Raw genomic sequence first — 23,270 nt, 5'->3', positions numbered from 1 at the left:
AAACCTAGCTATGCATCCCTGTGTGTTTCCCTCTCTTTTAGCCAGTTTTAGAGAAACTTTGGTTTTATCCTGGGACATATCCTTCTGGTCTGCTACCACACCAGAAGGTTTTGGCTATCCAGAGACATTGTTATTAGTGAGGTGGCCCTATCTGTGTGCTTGTCGAGTCGTCCTAAAAGCACCTAGCCTTTCCTAATAGGTTTATAAATCATGACTTCTCCCCTCTGCCTGCCACTTAGTTTTATTTTTCATTTTCAGTTTTCTGGGCATGTCTGGTGCAGAAGTAAGATTCGCTGATTTTCCAGATCTTCTGCAGAGTTTTTTAAAATAAACAACAACCCCAAATCCTTGGCATCTTCTTCTCTGTTCTGTCTTTCTGTTTCTTGTCTATCTGTCATCCAGCAGACTGGCTGGCTGGCCTCTGGTCAGGTATGTGTGGAAAATATGTAGGTTTTATCTGCAGAAATTTTCTTCATCTCTTTAAAATCATTAAGAAAAAAATATCATACTTAACTTTGAAGAATTTGTGCTGTTTTCTTCTTTTGTGCACATCTATTTTTTAAAAACTTCTTGTTCGTACAATAAGTCAATTAGAATTTAAATCAAGCAATTTAAAGGACCAAGCAGAAGTTGCACTGGCCAAAGACTTTTTTTTTTTTTTTTTAAGGTGATATATTTCTGTTCTTACTCAACAAAATTGAGTTGCTGTTGAGTTATAACGTTACTATTTAAAACTTCATCCTGATGACATGTCCTGATCTCCATGAGGAAACTGAAATTCCCCATTGCTGCCTGTTTCCTAAAGGCACAGCCTTTCTGCTCTCCCATGGCATATCACCGTTGCTGCTTTGTTCTGGGCCGATGGGGTAGTTTTGCTGCTACAGTTTTTCCATTTGGGCTTAATACAATTCATTTATCTATCTCCTTTGAGTCTATTTTTTTTTTTTTTTAGTATGTAGCACTGTTCCTCCACTTGAGTGACCTGGTGTTTTTCTGTGTACCTTGTTCCCTGGAGCGCTGGAGAATGCCACTCTGTTGGCAAGTTCCTGGGGTATGTGTTGACTCCATGTTCTCCCTTGAATCCATATGGACATCCTAGTTCTCCACCTTACTTCTGAGACCTAATTCATCTGTTTGGTTTTTTGAGTCCCATTTAAATATGACCTACCCGCAGAACTTCTCTTGGAGGGCAGGGGGGTGTTTCTTCTAAAATTTTGCCCATTTTTTCCCTACCCTGCATCAGTCGCTTTCAGCTCAGTGATTTTTTTGGTCAAAGATTTTTGTCATTGTATTCAGTTGTCCTCTACTGTCTGGTTTTTGTTTTGTTTTGTTTTGTTTTGTTTTTCTTAGGTTTTTTTTTCTATGAATTTGCCCTGTTCTTTGGACTCAGTGTAAATGCTTAACCTCCACTGTGTCTTGCAGCAGGGCGTTGCACAACTCATTTGTTCTTTACATTTGTTTCAAACATGCCACCTGCTAGAGTTGTCTGCTGCTGCTTCTGTAACATACTGGAAAAACTGGTGAACAGTCATTTCTTGTTCACCTTCTCCATGCGGAACTTGGTTGTGTAGACCGCAATCATACCGTACCTCAACTTGTTCTTTGTAAGAATCTGCCTCCCGGCAGCTGGTGTGCCACTCTCGCGCCTGACGGGCAGGACACCTCACAGTCCTGTCACCGAAGATGTAACTGTGTGCCTGCCAGGTATCTGAGTGTCCTCTGCCGCCTTCCTTTTCCTCTGCCCAGCGGGTGGGTATTCCTGGTGCAAGAGGACGGGATACTGCCATCCGGTGAGGAGGTTTCACCAACAGGATCTTTGCTAGTCACCCTCAGACCTATTGCCACAAGGTGTTTTCCCCTCCTTGGTAGGAGCATAGTCTGAAGGTAGGAACGTACCTGAAGTTCTTCTTTTCCCCCAATTTGTGCAGTTCATCCATCCCTAATGTGAAGAAGCAACATTTGGCTTCTGAGGACTGAGAGGTGCGCGTACATCTCTTCACAGGTAGGTAGCTGTACACGCAGTGCTTGGAGGAGACTATAGCTGTCCCACCTTTCTGCTGCACCGCTGCCCGCTTCCCAGCTTCCAGCCTTTTTGGAGGTAGTGGAGGGCAGTCGGTAGGTAGTTCAGTTGTTTCCCTCTTCTTTTAGCATCACTTTTTTCATTTCACTTTTACAGTTAGGGACTAGGAACTTCATAGTCTTCTTGACGTATAGCTTAAATTCTTTATATGTGTTCTGCTCACTCAGACAAGGGGAGGGTGTAGCTGTTTTACGCTTTTCCCTTCATATAGGCATCAGCGCAGTGCTTCTTTTGATTGGACGCTCCATAAATTGTGTGGTTTGTTTCCCTCATTTCATGAAGAAAAGAAAGTTGCTGCCTGCTTGTTGAAGTGCCTTGGTCAGAGAATAGAAGTCACCTTTGCGGTGACATTGTGTTAGGAGACTTAGCACTTTGTGGTTTAATTACGTCTTGAATTATGTGAACAGAATCTAGCTGCATCAGACTCCAAAATTTACTAGTTTAGGGGTTATGTAAGTAAGTTATCGAAACTAACTGGTTTCTTTAAATTTTACTTTCCTTGAAAACAAAAAAGTTGGCCTCAGGTAGAGTCACTCCACTGCTTTTAAGCAGAAATTGCTGAATCCTGTGATCTCATGGAAGGCCGAGGGCTTCCTGCTGCGGAGAACACAGAGCACATCTTGACTGAGGCTGAAATGGATCTGAGGTACCGCTCCTCCATTGTGCTGGAACTTGCATTTGACGGACCCTGCCATGAACCAGTTAAAGGAGCTCTAAGCCAAGGAGATAACCGTATTTATTAGGAAGAGGAATAGTTTTTCTGCTAGTACAAGTCACTGAACTGGCCCGTGGTGGAATCCTGTGTGCAGGAGTTTAGAGATGGCAGCAGAGAGGGGAACTGTTTCTCTTCATTGCAGGTAGGTTTTTAGATTGGCTAACCAGGAGCCCGAGGCTGTGGATCCAGGATCAGCGTCTGTTTGTAGGCTTTATGGAGGAGGGAATGTAGGTAATCCAGTGTAACAGTGCTTCCATATTGATTCTCAACCTTAATTCTTTAGTGTCTAAGCACCGAAAAATGTGATTTTTATTTTGCTCTTTTGTCATTTTTGTTTTTAGTAAAATTTGCTTTAGCTAAAACATTCCTTTTTAAAGGTGCCAAGCCTTGATCTGAAAAGAGCAAGAGATCTAGAATCCACCATCTCCCTCGTTGTAGGCCTTGTCCTTAAGGAAAACTGCCATGAAAAACTAATTTGTAGTTGTCAGGCTTCAGCTTCTAGCCGAAGATGAGCTAGAATGGGAGAGCCCTTCCGTTTCTTAAATTTTCATCATAGGGAGATACTTCTACGCTACATTAATTTACTTTTCAGTGTGCCTTTTGGATAAGATACATGCATTTTAAAGAGTTTAGTTTTCAGGTGGCTGGAAGGCGTCTTTCAGTCTTTTTTCAGCTCCAGCTTTTTTAGTGACCATGAGGCAAGGATGCTGGTCCTTTACCGGACTCCACTGTCTCTCCCCCGTTGTAGACAAGGACCGAATTGCCTCCCTTTTTATCTGCTTCTCCCTGTAGCAATGCTGTGCTCTGTATGCATGACCTGTATGACTTATCCGTAGATGTCTGAGCATAAGTTTGTTGTATTAAGAAGCATTTTGTGGAAGATGCGTTTTTTCTTTCTGCTGTTCTCTGTGTCTAGAAAGAGTCAGGAGCGCTTGCTTATCAAGTAGAGATGATGCTTAAGGGGCTTTGTCCATTGACCTAACAGGAAAAAAGAGAAAATGTAAAAGGTACAAATGCAAAGAGCGGGTAGTCAAGTATTTTCTCACTCCTGTAGCAGTTGATGTGGGGGAAAAGGCAGGAGGCATTTGGGTTCTAGGACTCAGGGCTATCTGGTCGTGTAGGTCTCTGCAGCATATATTCAAATTTAATGGAAACTCAGCAGCTGATATTTATAGTGTGGCTGTTGCTTCTTTCGTGGAACAGATTTTCTTTAACCTTGCTGCCCGTGTTTCTGATTGTGGTGAAATGATATACATTTTTTTTGCCCCTCCAAACATCCTAGGCTGGACTTAAACCAGTAATTGTTCTGTCTGTGGAATATTATTAGAAGCATTTGTCGGTAGCCAGCTTACTCTGGCAAGTTGAGCACAGAATGCGCAATTTCCCATTTCAGGTTGAGATCAGTTTGAAAAATTGTTATGAGCTTTGGACAGCTCAGGTACAAAATTCAGTTTTCCATTACTTTATTACAGCTATGAATAGAATAGAAATTATTTTTACAATCAAATATGACATAAGATTTATGGTGCTTTTTATGGAAACAAATTCTGACCATCTGTGGTCTGTAATAGGAAATTCTCAGGATTCAGTTACCTGTCATAGAACTGGCAAATTAAGGATCAAAGTACAAATAAGGTTTATTACAATGAATCTACCCTGAAGAACACATTTTGAATTGTTTGTAGGTTTTGTTTTTTTTTTTTCTTCCCTGAGAATAACAGTCAAGGGATTTTTCTGTCAAGCACGACGAGCTGGTGTAAGATCTGATAGCAGAATGAGAAGACACATGCCTAAGTCATAGAACTGCTTAACTCAACAGACAGCCAGACTTATGGATGGGGAATGATTATTTGCATGGGCTAGGAGAACGCAAGCAGCTACTGACAGTTACGGACTATATGGCATCGTTGACACATGTGGAGGTGGCTTAACAGAGGCAGTCCAGGCGAGCTTGTAAAACTCTTCCAGAATCTTAGTAACACCATTTCTCCTTGGAAAGTGACACAGCAGCGCAGAAAGAAATTAAACAGACCATGCTTGCATATACAAGAGTTTTCATGTATCTTTCTATGGTGTTCAGGCATAGAGAAAAACAGGTGCAGGCCACAGCCATTATCTGCCTTGATGTTGTTTTCTTTGTTAATATTATATTTAGATATTAACTACAAAGGAAACAAATTCCTCTAGAACTGTAGATCCTCCAAATAACAGTTAAATTTGAGCTTCCAGTCTAAAACCAAGTTTTACACCTCTGGGGACTTCTGTCTTTGGGAAAAAAGCTCAGAAAACCATTGAATATGGTGGAGAATGCGCTGGGATTTCCCAAGGGTAGAAGAAAAAGTGGGTCAGCCATGAGGACATCACCTTCGGGCAAGTCACCAGCTGTCTGAAAAGTAAAAAATGGTGAGGCTGCAGATCAGAGAATGAAACTGTAGATTTGCAGGAAGGTTGAATATGCTCCCCCGAGCATGCTCCAAGCAGGGGAAGGAGTTCCTTACAAAAATGGGAAAAATGGTTACAGAAGTGCTGTAGAGAGACAATTTAAGCGACTAACAGTTGGCATGATAAAATGTTTTTGTCAGTCCCGGGCAATCTCTTCTGTGTAATACCAAACAGAATCTCTGCTGTGATCAGCAGTGGGCTTGAAAACTGCAACATTTTTGTCCAGCTTAATCTCATTTAGTCTGATATGAGGTATCAGTGCAGTAAGTGGCAGTTACTCCACTTATGCTAATTTTTATTAAATTTCAGAAAGCGCTTGGCAACATGAAGTCTGTGTAGCAAATCTATAAATAGCTGATTTTTCCCTGCAAAATACCCTGTCTTCCAGAATTTGAATGAAAATACCAAATCTCTGATCTGGAACTTACTGTTATGTTCCTAATCTCTGAATAGTTTTTTGACAAGTTTATTTAATCCTTGATAATTATGGTGACTGCGTCTATCATAAAATGATTTGAATGGGTAAGATGAGCACTGTTTTCCCTGGAATGGAGGTTTAAAATGATGGATCTCAGGCTGTGGGCCTTTTAATAACCTGATATAATTGATTATATACAAGACCATTGAGCAACAGGTGTTTTCAGTTTTCGTTATGGCTGAGTTGATTTTTCCAAGGTAAAATACTGTTCTCCAAGAATAAGGACTTGAGGAGGGTACTATTGACCTCTAGTCAATATGAGGGCGACCATATGAGGGCGACCATATGAGGGCGACCTATAAGAAGCGACTTGGAGTGGCCACATTTGAGGGAAGATGAGTAACAGGCTCCCCACAAAAATGCTCTGCAGGGAGAAGGGAGAGGACTTGCCTAAGGATCAATTAAACAAACTGGTCCCAGGATCAGGTGGTGAAAACCTACCTCTGTGTGGTGTTTCTGGTGGTGTCAGGTGTAGCTTAAGTCTGATACCATAAGTATAACCTCTGCTTAGTTCTTGCTTCTATTCGGATATATACTACAAGGTTTGCAAGTAGTGATCTATATTTACTTTGCAGGTAGATATACTTAAGCTGCAGTTAATTGTAAGCAGACTGTAATGTTTGCCTGTTAAATTAGTAGAGGTTGAGCTGGTTGTGATATTGGAGGGATTTCCTGGCGTTGGATTTAATTTTCTGCTTGGATCAAAAATTGGAGCAACTGGGTCAGGGAGAGCGGTGGAAGGTAACAGACTTTCCTCTCAAACTCTCCTGCTTCCAATTTTTTTAGCTTTGCTGCCGAGATGTAGTTGGAGAGGATTAGGATCACATAAACTGCCAGTAGTGCAGGCATGCTTATCTGGTGTGCGTTCCTAATGATTTGTTGTCATCATTAACTGTGCTGATTCTCCCTGTAGATAGGTGATTTTGGCACAGAAATCTCTGGTACGTCTGGCTGCTCTGTAATGTATGTGAATACAGTCTCTGGCAGTATGAAATCATGTGTTTGGGGGTTTTGTTTGGTTTGCTTAGGTCGTATGCTGTTACTCGTAAGTGTCACTGTGCAGGCAATGCTACGTTCAGTTGGCTGTGCAACCAGGTAGCTATAATAATGCTGTCAAGGTGTATCTGTTATATTTAATATATTTATGTCTGTTCTGTTCAGTGCAGCTTTGTGTTAGCAGAGAATCTGGACCTGTCTGTCTTGATTGCAGCTTTTTTGCGGGGGGAATATTTTTGTTTGGTTGGTTGGTTTGGCTTTTTGGTTTTTGTTTTTCCCAGTCATAGCTACATCACTCCTTAAGGGTCATAAACCTTTCAAAGGTGAAGAACAGTCCCAGTGTCTTGCAACCTCACCTTTAGATGTTTTGTTTTTTACAGAAATGAAATGCTGTGAATAGCAAATCCAGAATTTCTAAGGCTGATGCCGTTGCATGCCTATGAGAAGAATATGTCACAGAGGAGACTTTAAGCCGCAGCTGCTAGGAGTTGAGCCTGCTCTCTAAGCAGGGTTTGCTACAGCAGAGGCAGGCAATGAAGGAAGATATGTGTCTTCAAGGAACAATTCAGAACCTTTCGAGCTCCTGCTGTCAGAACTACCCTAACAGCGTATGACTTGTTTTTAATTGCTGTTTCAAGTTCAGCAGGAGGTATGATGTATTCCAGGGCTGAGGGGCTGTTAGTCCAGTGCACTGTATTTATTTTTTTTAATGAACATTTTTCCTGTACTGTCATATGCATTTCTACCCTAATAACAGAATGCTAGTGCATGGTACAACTTATTTATATAAAGATTTAAGAGGGGGGGGTTGTTTGTTTTAATGCGAGGGATTTAATTTTTATAATTGATATTCTGTGGTGGAAGCAGATGACGTTTGTAAAACAGTGAGCGACACTGACTGTGTGCAGTTAATGCTGCCATTAACTGAGCCCTAGTTCTGCTGCTCAGTTGCACTTGGAAACTCCAGATTTATTTTCTTACTTCTAAGCACTCTCAATCCTACTTGTTATATTCTCTTATTCCCCACCCCATCTGTTCCATTTTGGCGTAATGCCAGTAAAGTTCATGTTGGGAACAGCTAAGTTATGCTTAAATTCTATTTACAACTGTTTTTTGTTTGTTCCTCCCATGCAAGTATTGGACAGGGAGGTTGATCTTATTTCTAGACTGCAGTTTACTGGGGTTACTTCTTTGGTTTTTGCAGATGTCCAGCTTTGTCTCACCTAAAAAGCTGTAGTTTGCACCACCTTTCTGAAACACCATTGGGATCTGCTCTTAAGGTGGATCTGTGCTCATGGTGGGGAATTTGATTGAGTAAAGAGGGTCATGAGCTACAGCGGTCTCAATAAACTTCACTTGTTCTAATTGTTCTAATTTGTAGGCTTCCAGAGGTGAGGATGTGTCCTGAAATAAAGTGGGATATTGCAATTCCGCAACAGTGAGATTAAGACACTTAAGATTATCCAGGACCTTTAGTAAGATGGTGAGAGACAGACCTCCATAGCTTTGTTCTGCTGTTTAATAACCACCTTCCGACTGATGAGTTTTCAACTTGATGTTTGTTTGAGTTTGGCTGTATTTTGAGCACTGCTGCCACAGTATACTGAGACTGAAGTGAGCTAACATAGGAAAGATCTCGTATATACATTAGGAATTTCCACGGGGAATGCTCCATATTTAAGTTTAATTTTAAGAGTGCTATGATCCTGTAAAATTAGGAAATATATTTTCCAGTAAAGTTGTTTAAAATATTGCTTGCATGAAAAAGAACATTCTAAGATAGGTAATTGTGTTGTGTACATGGGACTTTTTGATTGATTCTTTATTTTTTAGTCTCTGACCTCCTTGAAGGGATAAAGGAGACATATATATACACTACTTCCGCTGGAAGTAACTGATAAAAACACAAGTCTGGCCATACTGAGTTGTATCGCAGGTCATCTGGGCTAGTGTCCCGTCCTAAGTTGGCCAAGAGTGGATATCTAGGGTAGAGAATAAAAGCAGAAAACCATATAAAATGACTCCGCAGAATGTTCCTGCCACCTTCAGTGATTTGTGAATTGAAGGCTTCCTAAGCTAAAGATGGAATATTTGTATGTAACTGTTTAATGGAATTTTTTTTTATTATTATTTTTAGTGAATTTGTCAAGTCACTTTTTGAATCTATGTAAGCTTTTAGCATCTGCAGCGAAGATTTCTTCAGCTTAACAACTTGTATGAAGTTACTTTTGCTTGGTCTAGTTTGCCTCCTGATGAACACACGTGTGAACAAGGCAGATGCGTTTGATGTAAGACTCTGCCACACTAATTGCAACATCAGGCCTTGCACTGAAATTCTTGTAGACTTTCCTCCTAATTTTGTTATTGTTGCCTATCCCAGTCATGCTTCTCTGCCCGGTCTTGATTTTCATGTCGGCTAAATAATTGCTGCTATAGTGCATCAGATTTTTGTAAGCTGCCTTGAAAATAAGGAGACCATTTACCCACGAGTGCTATTGACTGCAACTGTCTTGGTGCCAAATGGAAGGAACCGCTAGCAGAGCAGTGTGTCAGAATACATAGCGGGGCTTATTAGCCTGTTGAAGCATGGTTTTTTGATTCCTTTTTTTTAAAGGCCAAGACCAGATTTATAAAATTATAAAGATTCTGCAATATGGGCTGGAAGAGACAGCAGGATGCAAGAGCTGATTTCACACTTCTTCATGCTGAGATTGGCCAAGAGATGAGATTTGGTCCTGTTGTTGTCACTGTTTCTTTCTCACAGCTGCTTTCATTTCTGCTTCACTTGCTATTTCTAGGAAGCCAGTTTTACAGTATCTTAGGATCGCTCAACTCTCTTGCCTGTCCTCATGGAAGGGGGGTACAATCATTTCTTGACATCCTGTACACTTTCTACAGGAAAAGACAATCTGAAAGTTCTTGTCTTCTCAATCACTATCTTCAGAATTACATATCTCTACATTCTACAGTGTGTACGTTTTAAAGCTAAAGGTAATGCAGATATGTCAAAGTTCATAAGCTTGGTCACCCTTTGAATCGGGAACAGCTTTACAGGAGTTCAAGAGAGAGACAATCCTTCCATCTCTCCTCCAGTTCCCCTTAACACCACCTAACATTTAACATGCCGAAATGATGCTCTCTGCTGTGTGCTGGGAAGAGGTGGTAGTGCCTTACCTCTCCCTCACTAACCATCCTTCACCACCTCCTTTTTGTAGCTACATTAGCAAATTCAGCGCTAGCAGATGTCTGGCTGCAGGCTTGATGCTATTCAAACAATATTTACACTATGTTTTATTCATTTAGAAAGAATTGCAATAATGCCTAGGTTAGAATCATCATTTAAATGTGCTTATGTTTTCTGCACTAAGGTAACTTCATCCCTTCTTTTGCCCTCTCTTTGTGACGTTTGTGGAGATCTGGGTTAATGTGTTATGTCTTGCCATGGGTGTAGGCGATGCTTCAGTCTTACTCTGGTAAACCCATGGTCCATAGGCCTGAGCATGTTTCTGCAGTGTTAGTACTGCCTCAGGAAGAAATTTTTGATACGTTAACACTGCTTTGTGCTGCTGCTGTGATCTAAAACAGCTTGAAATTTGTCTTAGGCTGTAATTAAATTGGCTTTTGGTTTGGCTGCATCACCCTGGCTACACCAGAGTGTATCTATAAACTTAGTTCTGTAATTCTGCATTGCCAAATGGCTGCTATTTATGGTAGTGCCCAGGAGGATTTTGTTCTGTTTCAAAGCCAGTGAAGATTTATGTGACTCCTTTAAATAATAATTGTGTTATCTTTGCGCACATGTATTATAACATTGATAAAGGAAAATGGAATTGTGCACCAGGGAAAGCAGTTCTACCTTGCTTAGCTTTGAGTGCTCGTAGACTTCCGTGCTGTGTCTCTCCTCTAAAATTATTCCTTGGAATTACTTTCCACTGCTAGTCACTAGACCGAAATCTTATTATGCACATGCATCGCTAATGCGTACATCATGTACTATAGTTTTCAGGTGTTTTGTTTCAAAGTGAAAAATAGCGCATGGCTGACTTTTTCTGGAAAACTCATGAACTTCTTTCTACCTGTGTTTGTTGCTACTACCACCCCATGTCCTGGATCTCTGGCTGCTTTTGTATCCCCTGCAACCCAGAGCCTGCACTGTGCTGTACCTGTCTTCATGAAGTGATGCCAAGAGACAGACCTTCAAGAGTAGGGAGGGGATGCCTGCCTCTGTACCTGGGTGTTAATGTTGGGGTTTTTACAGTTTTTGTAATGTTGGGAGTTTCGGATCTCTATAATTAAATTACTTTTCTTTAAATAACAGAAGAAAAGCCAGCCTAAGAAGATATTTTTGTGGGGATTCTCTCTCCGGTGCAGCCTGTGGTGATGTGTGGGGAGGCTGGGTGCACAGCGTGTGCGCAGCTTCTGCAGCGCTCGCTGGTAGTTTAGGGGTGTTCAGTTCAGGTGATCTGGTGAACATAAAGAAGCCTGGAAATGGCATCACGCTTGCTCATTAGGAAGAAGCAGCACAAACGTGGTGCTGCCAAACACAGCGTGTACTCTCTCATTGGAGAGCTTTCCAGTTTCTTATTTTAGTACCTGATGGCTGAAAGGGCTGCTACCCCATACAGATGCAGGACTCTTTCTATGAGAATTCAGAGCATTTTGCAGCATCTTTCTTCTGAATTTCTTTAATATTCAGTTTCTTCTTATTTCTCTTCTACCATTTTGATTGTACTGCAGCAGAGGTCGGATTGTATGAACGTTCCTCAGCAGCCCTCTTTCTGTATTAGTCTGCTGCTCCTTTTTTTCATGTAGTTCCCTTCTATATCTGGAATGAAGTCTTCTTTTGTGAAGATCTTTTGAGAAGATCTCTTTGAAATCTTTTGTTCATGTTTCGTTTGATCATCCTCTATGTCTTGCACTTTTGACATACTTCTGTCTGCTGCTTCCTTGTGCACACTACATGCTGGTCGCTTCCTATCTTTCCTTCTCAGTCCTTTCATTGCTAGGGAATGAGCTCTTTTCTCTACTTGAGCTCATAATTCACTGGTGACTTTTTTTCCTTTTTTTGGGCCTGAAGAAGTGTGATGGTTGAATGACCAGCTCTAGTCTTTTTTCCTAATTTGGTATTTATGTTGTAATCTTATTTAAGTCTGCAGTCAGAGTGCTACAGTAACACTCATTTTTAGGAAGGAAAATATTACATATTTTGGGAGAAGGATGATAGAACTGCCGAGAAAGCTTAATAAAAGATCCATGCTTAATAAAAGATCCGGCCTGCTTCTAAAACCAGCAAAATATCTAACAGGAAGAGATGAAATGCAATAGAAAAATCTTACATTAGTCCTGTTCCAATTAATTTTCTTCCAGGAAAGTGGAGTTAATGTGTATCTGAAAGTCATATTTGTAGAAGAATTATAAGCAAAAACGTCAAAACAAAATTAATTTCAGCATAGGCTATCTGGAGCTCCCTCTAAAAGCAGGAAAAAGGGGCATGAGGTAGAATGCAAACACCATAGGAGCAAGATATCTCTCTGTATTTTAATTTGATCATTTTTAGCACTGTGTGTATGCTATGAGAAGGACTAATTTATCCATGGCTGAAGCCCTTTCTAACCATCCCCATCTTCTTTGCTTGGCTGTTCATCACAGTGATAGTGTCTGTAATCCTGGCTCTGTAAAGGCCCTTCTACCCTATTCAGATGCTTTGAGGCTTATTGAATGCAATACCTGGCAAACCTTTCTGATTTGTGTTGGATGTTGTCCAATGAAAACCATAAAAACTGCCTATGTAGCAGCTGCTCTGTTAAAGCAAGACCTTTTTGCCTGGTAACAATAACAGCTCTTGCAGCATTTGGCATTAGATTCTCTTTGACTTGCTGGCTGTCAGGCCCGAGAGCACTGGACTCTTGCATGGTAAAGCTGGTAATTGTCACCCTTTTAGTTTGTGCTGCTGACTTGAAGCATGGTTGCGTCTGCCAAGTTTATGCATGGAGTGAGCTCAGGTGTTTGCAAGGTGAGTTTGCCTTCTTTCCTAAGACATCGGTCCTGATTTAGTCATAAGCAAAACCTGTGGAAATGTAGCATGTACTTCTGCTGTGACCTGTACTAATTTTGTCATTCCTTCCCCCCGCCCCTTTTTTCCCCAGATAAATGGCTCATTTAAATTGGGAGCTACTAAAATACTCTCTGGCTGGCAAATGCAGTGCCTAGCAGCAGTCATCAAGGACGAACCAAACATGAGCGGAGGAGGGGAGCAGGTCGACATTCTTCCGGCCAATTATGTGGTCAAAGATCGCTGGAAAGTGGTGAGTAGCTCCGGCTTTGCGCTTCCTTTGGTGGTCCAAACAGGTCTCCTCCTCCTGTAGTAGTACAGAAACTTGTCTAGTTAATCGCGGGCTCTGGCAAGCAACAGTGGAGTGGTATGGTTTGACAAGTTGGTAAGATACTGCAAGAAGATGGTTACTATTGCTCTAACATTTTTTAGAATGTCTGGTATTTTTAGAAGGCTAAACCTGCCAAGGATTTTTAGGTAGGGTTGAACCGTTGCAGCAGGCTGAGTCATCTTTTACTAAGAAACTTAGATATTGAGTTACTGTCGCAAAGAATACTACAGATGTGCCTATGAATAAATTGCATTACAATAAAATAATTTAAAAGCAAATGTTACAGGTTGGAATGTCAGCTACTTCAAAAGTCAAAAATTCCATAATTAGCCTGTTGGTACAACTTCTGTGGAAATTTATTAGGATACTTTTTAAAACTATATCCTCACATGTTAAGAGTTTTAGTCCTTATGGGACAGCTGTCTCATCTATTGTGCAAGCTGGATGGAGTACACTGAATTAGTAGCCATTTCGTCTTCTATGCATTCATTGTATGGCTGCAGATCTCATTATCCATTTAAATTCATGGCATGAGTTTGCCATTTAAATTCAGCTCTTTATGTTTCTCATTGCTGTTGTGTCTGTGTCAGATATAGGGTTGTGGGTTTTTTTAATTCATGCTTTTACCAGGTGATACAAGACAGAACTATTAGCTTGCTTTTACAGAGTTTCTTGATCTTGATTTTTATTATTTTTTACTGAGTGCTAAATATTTATGACCAAAACACAACTCCAGTAGACATCGTGGGCATCTAGGCACACTCAGCACTTCTATAGGTTGGTCCTGTCTGTCTTGCCTTAGGCACCCACCAAATGAGCATGTGATTAGTGATGGCTTGTGAGCAGAGACTTCATCAGCTTGACCAGAATCATGCAAGAATACTGTGATAGAGACGTGGGGACAATCTCATCCTCTAGACATGTGTTTCATTGCCACCAGATTTGTTCAGAGAGTGCAGTTCCTCTTACATATCAGACTTTCTCTTTAGTCATAAAGTGAGGTCTCCAGGATAGTGGGGGAAGAAGCATTATATTATCACCTCAGTTGAAGAAATTAGAATATAATACTTGAAAAGATCATGCACCTTTATACCTCTTGAAATTCTGTATGTGTTTTCTGAGGGTTTTTGTTTTCCGGCTTTAAAAGCTTTGCTTTTCAAAAGCTGGAAAAAAAATTAAATCCCATGTGTGCCATTGTTTCCATTTTTAACTGGGATTACCAGCCGTGTCTGCATCGCTAAACTCACAGCAGAAGCCTCGCTAGATGAACTACAAGTGATTTGTAGTAGTAGCACTAAGTCATTTCTCTGTGCTCGCTAGCTGTGGTACAGCTGCCCTGTGAGTTTTGCAGTGGGGCTGTGAAGAGCAGAGGACTAAAGAGACTCAGGACTCTGAACTCGTTTCAGTTCCAGGCTGAGGACAGGTTATTTTCAACATCCCGCTTAGGACAACATATTATCCCTTCATTAGACTTGCCTCGTGCCTGTATCTTTTTGTTGCCCTGGACAGTTTCACCTTGCTCTGTTCTTGTTACTCCCCCATTGCCTGCCTCTCCATCCTAGCTCTTTGCTCCTGCTTTCTCCGCAGCCTTCACTTTTCTGTCTGGCCTATCCCCGAACAGCCTATTTATATTTAAGCCATGCAACCTGCTCTTCATTCTCCGTGCTTGCTGAGAGCAGATGGAGAATCTCAATTTTCTCTGTGATTAGACACCAAAATGGAGACAACCCCTATCCCCCTCCCCAAGCTTTCTGGCACAGCTGAAGGAAAGTCTTGCTGTGCTCTTGCAGTTCTCTGGGCTGGAGCACGCATACTTGGTTTGGCAGGATGATACATGTCAGGCTAACTGACGTACAGGACTTGAAACATGCTCTGTGCTTACGGACTTCTCAGAAAATACTGCTTGCAGCTTTTATCTGACCCTCCCTGCACAAATGGAAATTTCCTCAGAGGCTACAATTTGGTCAGACTGGTGTATGTTCATTGCAAAGCTGAATTTAGATGCTCTCCTGATGCTAAGCCATTGCTTCAGGTCCATGTTGCTCATTCTTCTCCGTTGTCCTTTACCCTAGCTAACTTCAGCTTGTGCCATTCCTACTGTTCATCAAACTTTGAGTTTCTCCTTCATAGGCAGGAGTGCTAAAACTTCTGTAAATTATGGGAGTATTTTTTTTAACACAGTCTAAACAAAGTAACTTTGTTCTTGTAAACAGCAGAACTCTTAAAAGCACCAAAAAGTCCAAATAAAGCCTAAAATATGCTCAGTTATGCTCATAGGGGAACATTTCAAACTAATTTTAAATTTGGTAGAGGCACTAAATGTGGGATTCGGTGACTTCATTGTTGCATGAATCTGTGACTGGGGACTGCTAGAAGCTCTACCCACTAACTCTGCCTTAGAAAATATAGAAATGTGCAGCTATATTGTCAACAACAACTACCTCTAACCAGAGAAATAGCCCTTTATGTTTTATAAAGTTGTCTCACAGTAGTCTTCAATACTGCAGTGAGGTCATTGCCCCACTTGAAAGCCCTGAGAAATTACATGACTTGCTTAAGGGCGTCGATAGCAATGAGAAATTCGAATTCCCAGCTCTGAGTGGAGTTGGGAATTTGGCCTTGTGCTAGCTGGGTTGTGTGTTGTGAGCCTTCATTGAACAGTCATTTCTGCCCCGCTACAAAAGTGCACACCCTTTAGGCAGGCCTTCTGTGCTTCTGTCCCCTTCATGTGCTTGATGTTGGTGTGGGACCAGTCAGAACTGCGAGCTGTATGGGGCTCGAAGTAATTTGGAAAAAATATTAAAGTACCTCTGTTGGACAAAGGAAATGGGTAGCACAGGATCAAGTGACAGATGAAAAAGGCAGTGTACCGTAAAGTGAGCATACAGCTGTAACGTCAGTTGTAGCATCTTTTTCTTTATTGCAGACCTTTCTGAATCTGACCCATAGCATGCAGGCTGGACAGTCCAAGCTTTGCTGTGAGTGATGGATCCTGCTCAGGCAGGTGTGTGGCATATTTATGTGGTGCTGGGGTTCAGCTGCCAGAAGGTTTTTTGTGTAATTTGTCCTCCCATTGTGACTGTCTCTGGCTGGGCATCTGCTTGAACCTTGCAGTTCTTAGTGCTGGCATACTTCCAGCATTGAGCCAATTTCTAATTTTAGATCAGTGTAATGTATTCCTTGAATTCCTTTCCTCGTCTCCTCCTATATGCTGGCTGACAAAGCTTTGACAAATGAAGATGTTAGTTCTCTGCAGTTAGCCTGTTGTAGTTCATTTTCCTGTTGCTCCAAGTCAGTAAATTTTGGCTGTCTGACAGCTATTATATTTTTGTTCTTACTTTTGGGGAAAGGGATGGACAGGGAGTGCTTATGCTTTTTATCAAAACTTTTGGACTTGAACAAGTATTCTTTTGAGTCATCATTCTTTACTTTCAGATATTTTTGATGCTTTGACTGGATGAAATTTGGACATTACTGGAACCACGTGACTTTTGTTGAGACCCCAGAGGGTGACTTGATCCACACGTGCTCTGAATGATGTGAACTGCCTTGTTCGGGCGAAGCAACAGTCAAACATAACTTGTACTTGCTTTGAACTAGGTATTGATCTTAAGGCAGAATGGATGTATCTATTTCACCTAAGCACTTTGTACTGGGGATTAACAACTGAGACTTATTAGCAAGACAGAGTTGGCAGCTCCTGCACTGAACTTTGAGTACAAGTGGTGACTCTTGTACGTGTGTAAGCTCTTTTGTCAGGTGCAATTCTTGAACTGCAGTTTTGGCTACACTAGTCCTTACTCTTTTTATTTGGGAAACCTTGCTGGAAGCTGCACAAACTTTTGTGGACTCTTCACCTTCTCTTGGTCACAAAGGCCGTTTATGGTTCCAAGAGGGAACTTGGGACAAGGAAGGTGCTTTGTCAGTCTTGGGGCCCGTTTTGGTCTCACTGTGCGGAATTGCTTTAGGTGGACTTTGGAAGGTCTTCAGATGATCTAGAATGGGGCTTGTTGACTTCTCCTTGATTGGCTTCTCAGTTCATGTCTGTTTTATATAAGTTAGTTTTCCCTTGAGATCATTATAACTCCAGTCCTCCTAAGCAAGTTGAGTGGACTCTTGAGAGTTTGGTGAATATAGGTCTGCTCTTCCTCACCTGTTGTTAAGTCAGATGAGGCCTGGTAGCCATTTGTGGACCAAGTAGCCCACTGAGTTGGGCTGCAGGAGTTGTAGGCTTCACTATAGAAGTGCTCCTAAAAGGCAGTCACAGTAGTCACTGTTTGACCTTGTCAGCATTTGAAGCCTGTGGGTGACAGCTTTGACCCTGGCTGAGTTCACCATAGCTGAAGCATTGGTTTGGTCCTTTGCTCTGGATTCAGAGCCCATGTTCCTGTTCCTGACCTTGCCACCAATCCTGAGACTGAAACACTCATGCCTTGGTCCTAGAGCGTTTTCCTGGGAAGGTCTAGTCTTTATATCATATCCTTGGAAGGCAGACTTTGATTAGAGCAGTGGTGTCTTATACAATTGCTGAATAAAAGGCTAAATTTGTAATTGAAGGCTAGTTTTGATTGAGGGTGGGGGGGTCTTGCCTTGGTTTTTTGAACTGTCCCGCTGTGAGTACTGATTCCTGTTTAACGGCAAGGCTGTGTGGTGTTGTTTTGGTTTTTTTTTTATTTTAATAGGCTCTGGAGAATTGTGCTGCAAGAGTCTTTTCAGGATAAATCCAAAATATTTCAGAATATTTAAAGGAGGCTTCAAAGGGAGCCATCTGTGTGCTGTGTAACTACTGATACATCCAGGAGGCCTTTTCAGAGTGGCTTCTCCCATCAGGATATGGCTGGTTTCTGTCAGTAGTCCTGAGTTCAGTTTGGGGAATTACTGGAATCTCATAGTTGTAGGCTGCCACACTGAGGGGGTCAAGTAGAGTGGCTTTTTGGTGACAGTGTACTCCAAGGGCCTAATGTGGCATGAAACCTCTTAGAATATGGAAGAAGCACTGCAATGAGCTGTATGGTCGTGTGGCCATTAGGATGCTGAAAGGACTGAAATCATGTCTGAGATGTAGCTTGCTTCATTTTAGTTGTCTGTGTGCAAGTCCAAATAGATACCTGTGTTTGATCAGAGGAATCGTTCACGTGACTCTACAGGCTGTAATGGGAACCTGGACACCCAGCTCACATTCAGGCTCATGCATTTAAGTAGAACGAATCCTGCTGGTGTTGTCAGCCTGTATCCCGGTCTTAAAAGTAAATGGTCTGGTGGAAGGTAGGAAACATGATGAGAAGAGAATATTCAAAGAGCAGTGAGGCTTAGCATGGGCCGGTGACTCATGATTACCACTTAGGTGATTCTTGTGAGATGTTCCCTTCTCTTTCTTGACTTTGCGTTTAATGGTTTTATTTTCTTGAGTGGTATATGCCCATCACTCCTTTGTGTCCAGCGGAAGGCTGTGCTGAGTTCACCTTAAACAGTGAACTTCCACAGAGTACCCAAGCAATGAGGAAATGCATGTGTGGTGAGCCCTTGACCTCAGCCAAGACCTTGAGTTGCAAGATAACAACTTGCTCTGCAACAATGAAAAGGAAATGGCTGCTGATGGCCTCTGGATGTTGCTGAAAAATCAAGGAGGATGGCAGTGCTGGGAATGATGAATAGGACCATCTGGTGTGCTGGGAAAAGTATGCCAGAGAATAATTTCCATAAGAGGGTGAGAAAGGATGTGAGGATGTAGAGGCAGCTTGAGGGCTCTTGGACAGTGAGGTGCATCCATTGGCTGGAATGTGTGTATAAAATCAGTTTTATAATCATAGAATGGTTAGAGTTGGAAGGGGCCTCAAAGATCATGTAGTTCCAACCCCCCTGCCATGGGCAGGGACACCTCCCACTAGACCAGGCTGCCCAAAGCCCCATCCAGCCTGGCCTTGAACACTTCCACGGATGGCGCATCCACAACTTCCCTGGGCAACCTGTTCCAGTGCCTCACCACCCTCACAGTAAAGAGTTTCTTCCTCATATCTAATCTAAATCTCCCCTCTTTCAGTTTAAAACCGCTACCCTTCATCATATCACTACACTCCCTTACAAAGAGTCCCTCCCCATCTTTCCTGTAGGTCCCCTTTAGGTACTGGAAGGCCGCTATAAGGTCTCCCTGGAGCCTTCTCTTCTCCAGGCTGAACAACCCCAACTCTCTCAGCCTGTCCTCATAGCAGAGGTGCTCCAGCCCTCTGATGATCTTTGTGGCCCTCCTCTGGATTCACTCCAACAGGTCCATGTCCTTCTTATATTGAGGGCTCCAGAGCTGGACACAGTACTCCGAGTGGGGTCTCACCAAAGCAGAGCAGAGGGGCAGAATCACCTCCCTCGACCTGCTGGCCATGCTTCTTTTGATGCGGCCCAGGATACAGTTGGCTTTCTGCGCTGTGTGCACACATTTACAGATCATATTGAGCTTCTCATCAACCAACGCCCCCAAGTGCTTCTCCTCAGAGCTGCTCTCAAGCCATTTTCCACCCAACCTGTATTTGTGCCTGGGATTGCCATGACCCAGGTGCAGGACCTTGCACTTGGCCTGGTTGAACTTCATAAGGTTCCCACAGGCCCACCTCTCAAGCCTGTCCAAGTCCCTCTGGATGGCATCCCTTCCCTCCAGCATGTCGAACACACCACACAGCTTGGTGTGGTTGGCCAAATTCCTGAGGGTGCACTCAATCCCACTGTCCATGTCCCCAGCAAAGATGTTACACAGCACTGGCCCCAATACCAGCCCCTGAGGAATGCCACTTGCCACTTGGTCACTGAGCCCTTGACTGCAACTGTGAGTGCAGCCGGTTTCCTGATTCAGCAAAGCTTTGGTCTTGATCTCATTTCATTTTGCATTTGTTGCTCTGTAGACTTATATGGGTCCTCCCATTTGGCTGTTTTCCCAGGTGAGCAGAAGTTAGAACGCCTGCACCTTTCTTCCTGAACCTGTTCCTGTGATGCACATGTTCTTTTGCTTTTTCTGAGGTAGCAGTCCTAGTCTGTTCTTAGTCTTTTTAGGCTCCTGGTCATTCTTTTAATCCTGAAATGAACCACTTTTAACTCAGTGAGAGCCTAGGTGGTCGGTATTGTACATGACTAGACCTTCCTACAGATCCTTATAGTGCCGCTATCCTAATCATACTACTGTGTTGTTCCATTTATATTCTAGTAGCTTTGCATTTTGACAGCTGTGTTGGACATGGGAGCTCTCCCTGTTAAGGCTAGCGAATGGAAAAGGATCATTGTGTGCATCTGTGCTGGCTCAGCAATATTTCTTCCCAGATCCATTTCTTGAATTTGGAATCCAATGAGCTGTTTGGGTCGCCTATGTTTCTTCTCCATCCCAGCTATGTTGTGTTATATTTATTACCACTGACTTTTGCTTACTATGTTACCTATTTTCTCACTGAGACTTTTTTAATCTTCCTCAGAGTCCTTCCAGATCCCAACTAAACTTTTTGCCTTCTGCAGCTTTTACTGTCCCTCTCCCTTTTCCTTCTGTGTTGTCAATACGTCAGGCAACAGAAGATCTTGTGGACTGAATCCTGAGGTATTAGCTGGCATGTTGTTGCTATGCTGAACGTAGCACTGTTTTGATAGAAAGATTTTTAATAGCCAGCTCACTTAGTGTGAATTTCCAAGTAGAAATAGGGCTGTACTGTAATAATGTATGAATAATGTGTGGTGACCTGCTTATTGGGCTGTTTACTGTATGAATATGCCTCTTTAGCCCAGTGGAAGGTTGTGAGGAAAAATAACAAGTAAAAGGAGAAGAAGAAGGACTCCTGGCAGCAACTCTCAAAGGGTTATCAAGAAGTAGCTTCAGAGACAATAGTCAGGCTGTTAATACGAAACCCACTACCTTCTTCATGCAGAGCTGATTTTTCTTGACCTGGGAGCCAGAAAAGCAAATGATTCAGGTTACCTTAAAAAAAAAAAACTGCAAACAAACCTGCCCTTGAGCGGCAGGGCCCTTTGTTCAGCAAACTGGACAGATGCACAAACTGGACAGGCCTTCTGGAGCGCAGAAGACACTAAAATATCATCTAAACCTCATTAAAGATTGCGTAAGATCCACGTTTAACTATCTGCCTGATTTAAACTCCTTTTTCTCTTCAAGTGTCATTGCTGCCGTTGGGAAGAAGCAATGCTCAGGGCTTCCTCAGCAGTTGCGAGCAGAGGGAACACAAAATGCTGAAGGGAAGGGCTGCAGCTAGGTTCAGTGAACAAGCGCGGAGCAGATCAAAGGAGCCCTGATGTAGCTCTGCTGTAAACATGAGTTTGTTCACGGGCAGCATGGTATTCTTTAAATATATCTAAGAAAAACAAATATAAAATAATTTTCCTGGCGTAGACATTGACGCTTGCAACACGTTAGGAGTCTGTCTTATACATGCATATGTGCATATGCTGTCAAGTCCCAGCAGAAGAGGAATCAAGGAATCACCTTCCAGGAAAGGCAGAGGATCCCAGCTTGCTCTCTGAGTGGGTGGCTACTCTAGAACAGGCAGACGATCTATCTCTAGCAGGTGCACATCAAATATGCTGAAACTTAGACATCTTTAGCTTTGAGTTTATGTCAATTGAAATTGTTTTGATTTCCAAGCAGTGATATCCTTCTATTGTGAAACAGTCCTTAATTTTGCTCAGAAACTTTAATTTTGCTCGGTGTGGTTTAAAATTAAAAAGAAAAAAAAAGAGAGAGAGAAAGAGAGAATGAGAAACAATGGAGTTATACTTGTGGCTTGTACGTAACTGTTTTGTGGTGATGCAGTTGGCAGTTCTCTGAAATGTGTCACTGAAGTAACCTCACTAGCAGAACAGGTCAAGCAACTTGTAAAATATTCCAGTGGATGTTTTTTTCTGTATTTAAAATCCTGTGAAAGAGATGTAAACTTCATTTAACTTATTTCTTGAAAGCATTAGTTCCAACTACCATGGTTGTGTTTTGCTGCTGAGATGTGTTTGTTGAGAGGGAATGACAGTTTTTATCTACCATGGTCTGGATAGTGGTTCTACTATCTCCTTGAAGGGTCTTTCCTTGAATTTTGGCAAGAGCAATGCTGAAGTAATAGGCGTTATCATTTGCTTTTAAATGTATCACATGTCATCGCTTGCTAGGCTTGTTCTTTGTTGTTACAAAAATGAATTTATACATAGCACAGTCAAGTGGGTAGCTGGACTTTTGCCTAGCTGTGCAGTGAAGGGATTCAGGCACAGCACAGATTGGGAGCTGGGCTTGTTCTCCTTATGCAGTAAAGAAGCTAGTCCCTGGCTCTGTGAGAGCCAATTTGATGTGGTCTCTCATCCATTGTACCAAATCTCTTCGTACTTTTCTAGTTGAAGAAGATTGGTGGTGGTGGCTTTGGGGAGATCTATGAGGCGATGGATCTGCTGACCCGTGAGAATGTGGCCTTGAAAGTGGAATCAGCCCAGCAGCCCAAGCAAGTTCTCAAGATGGAAGTGGCTGTCCTGAAAAAGCTGCAAGGTAAGGCAGAAAGCTCTTTGGAAGTGCTAAAGGTCACTGTGCATGTTAACAATTAGAATCCAAAGTTGCAAATGTTTTTTATAGTTTTCGGATTCCATCTATATGTGAAGTTACATTAAGCCATTCAGCTCAGAAAGTTATTACATTCTGCAAAGCGTCCTACTCAAGGGAGTTCCAACCACAGGGACTATTTTTGTCTGATAGGCTGTAAGAACAATGAGGAATCTTGAACTGAACTGTTGGTACACTGGTCTGTGCAATCTAGTGATACTGATGAGATAATAAGGAATAGAGCAAGCAGTGCCGGCCTAAGAAATGAGGTTAGCTGATTGCCTCCCAGAGGACCGGGACAATGTTTATGACTGTGAGCATGACGGACTCTCCAAGTAAAATGGTTGACTAGTAGATGAGTGCAAAAAGGGGTTTACATGAAGTATAGGGAAACTGGCAATTAGTTAATTTTTCCTGTACCTGACTGTCCTGAAGGCAAAGTATGAAATGATTTTAGGCCTTTTAGTCTGGGGAGTGGTGGTTTTGAATTATGTTAATTTGAATTATATGCCTATTCTTAATTTTCCCTAACACAGTTTTGTATTGGTTTGGATGTTGAAGTCAACCCTGGGACCATTGATTTCTAGGTTGACCTTGGCAAAGCTTATAAGCAGGTT

At 42.1% G+C, this 23,270-nt stretch overlaps 1 protein-coding gene across 2 annotated transcripts in view; it reads left to right on the top strand.

The window, feature by feature from the left end:
* The window catches only part of TTBK1 (tau tubulin kinase 1), a 119,937-nt gene that overhangs the window by 4,503 nt on the left and 92,164 nt on the right, over positions 1-23,270 (top strand). The window contains exons 1-4 of one of the 2 annotated variants that reach the window (XM_063328018.1): positions 7,346-7,360; positions 12,653-12,724; positions 12,858-13,016; positions 22,455-22,602. In XM_063328018.1, coding sequence (XP_063184088.1) covers positions 12,674-12,724; positions 12,858-13,016; positions 22,455-22,602 — 358 coding nt within the window. In that variant the 5' untranslated portion in view covers positions 7,346-7,360; positions 12,653-12,673. Of the gene's footprint in view, positions 1-7,345; positions 7,361-12,652; positions 12,725-12,857; positions 13,017-22,454; positions 22,603-23,270 lie in introns of those variants that run through there. The other variant, XM_063328019.1, reaches the window with a different exon arrangement.

The sequence above is a fragment of the Chroicocephalus ridibundus genome, chromosome 3, assembly GCF_963924245.1.
Source record: "Chroicocephalus ridibundus chromosome 3, bChrRid1.1, whole genome shotgun sequence".
NCBI lineage: Eukaryota > Metazoa > Chordata > Aves > Charadriiformes > Laridae > Chroicocephalus > Chroicocephalus ridibundus.
This window is presented reverse-complemented; position numbering and strand designations above follow the sequence as displayed.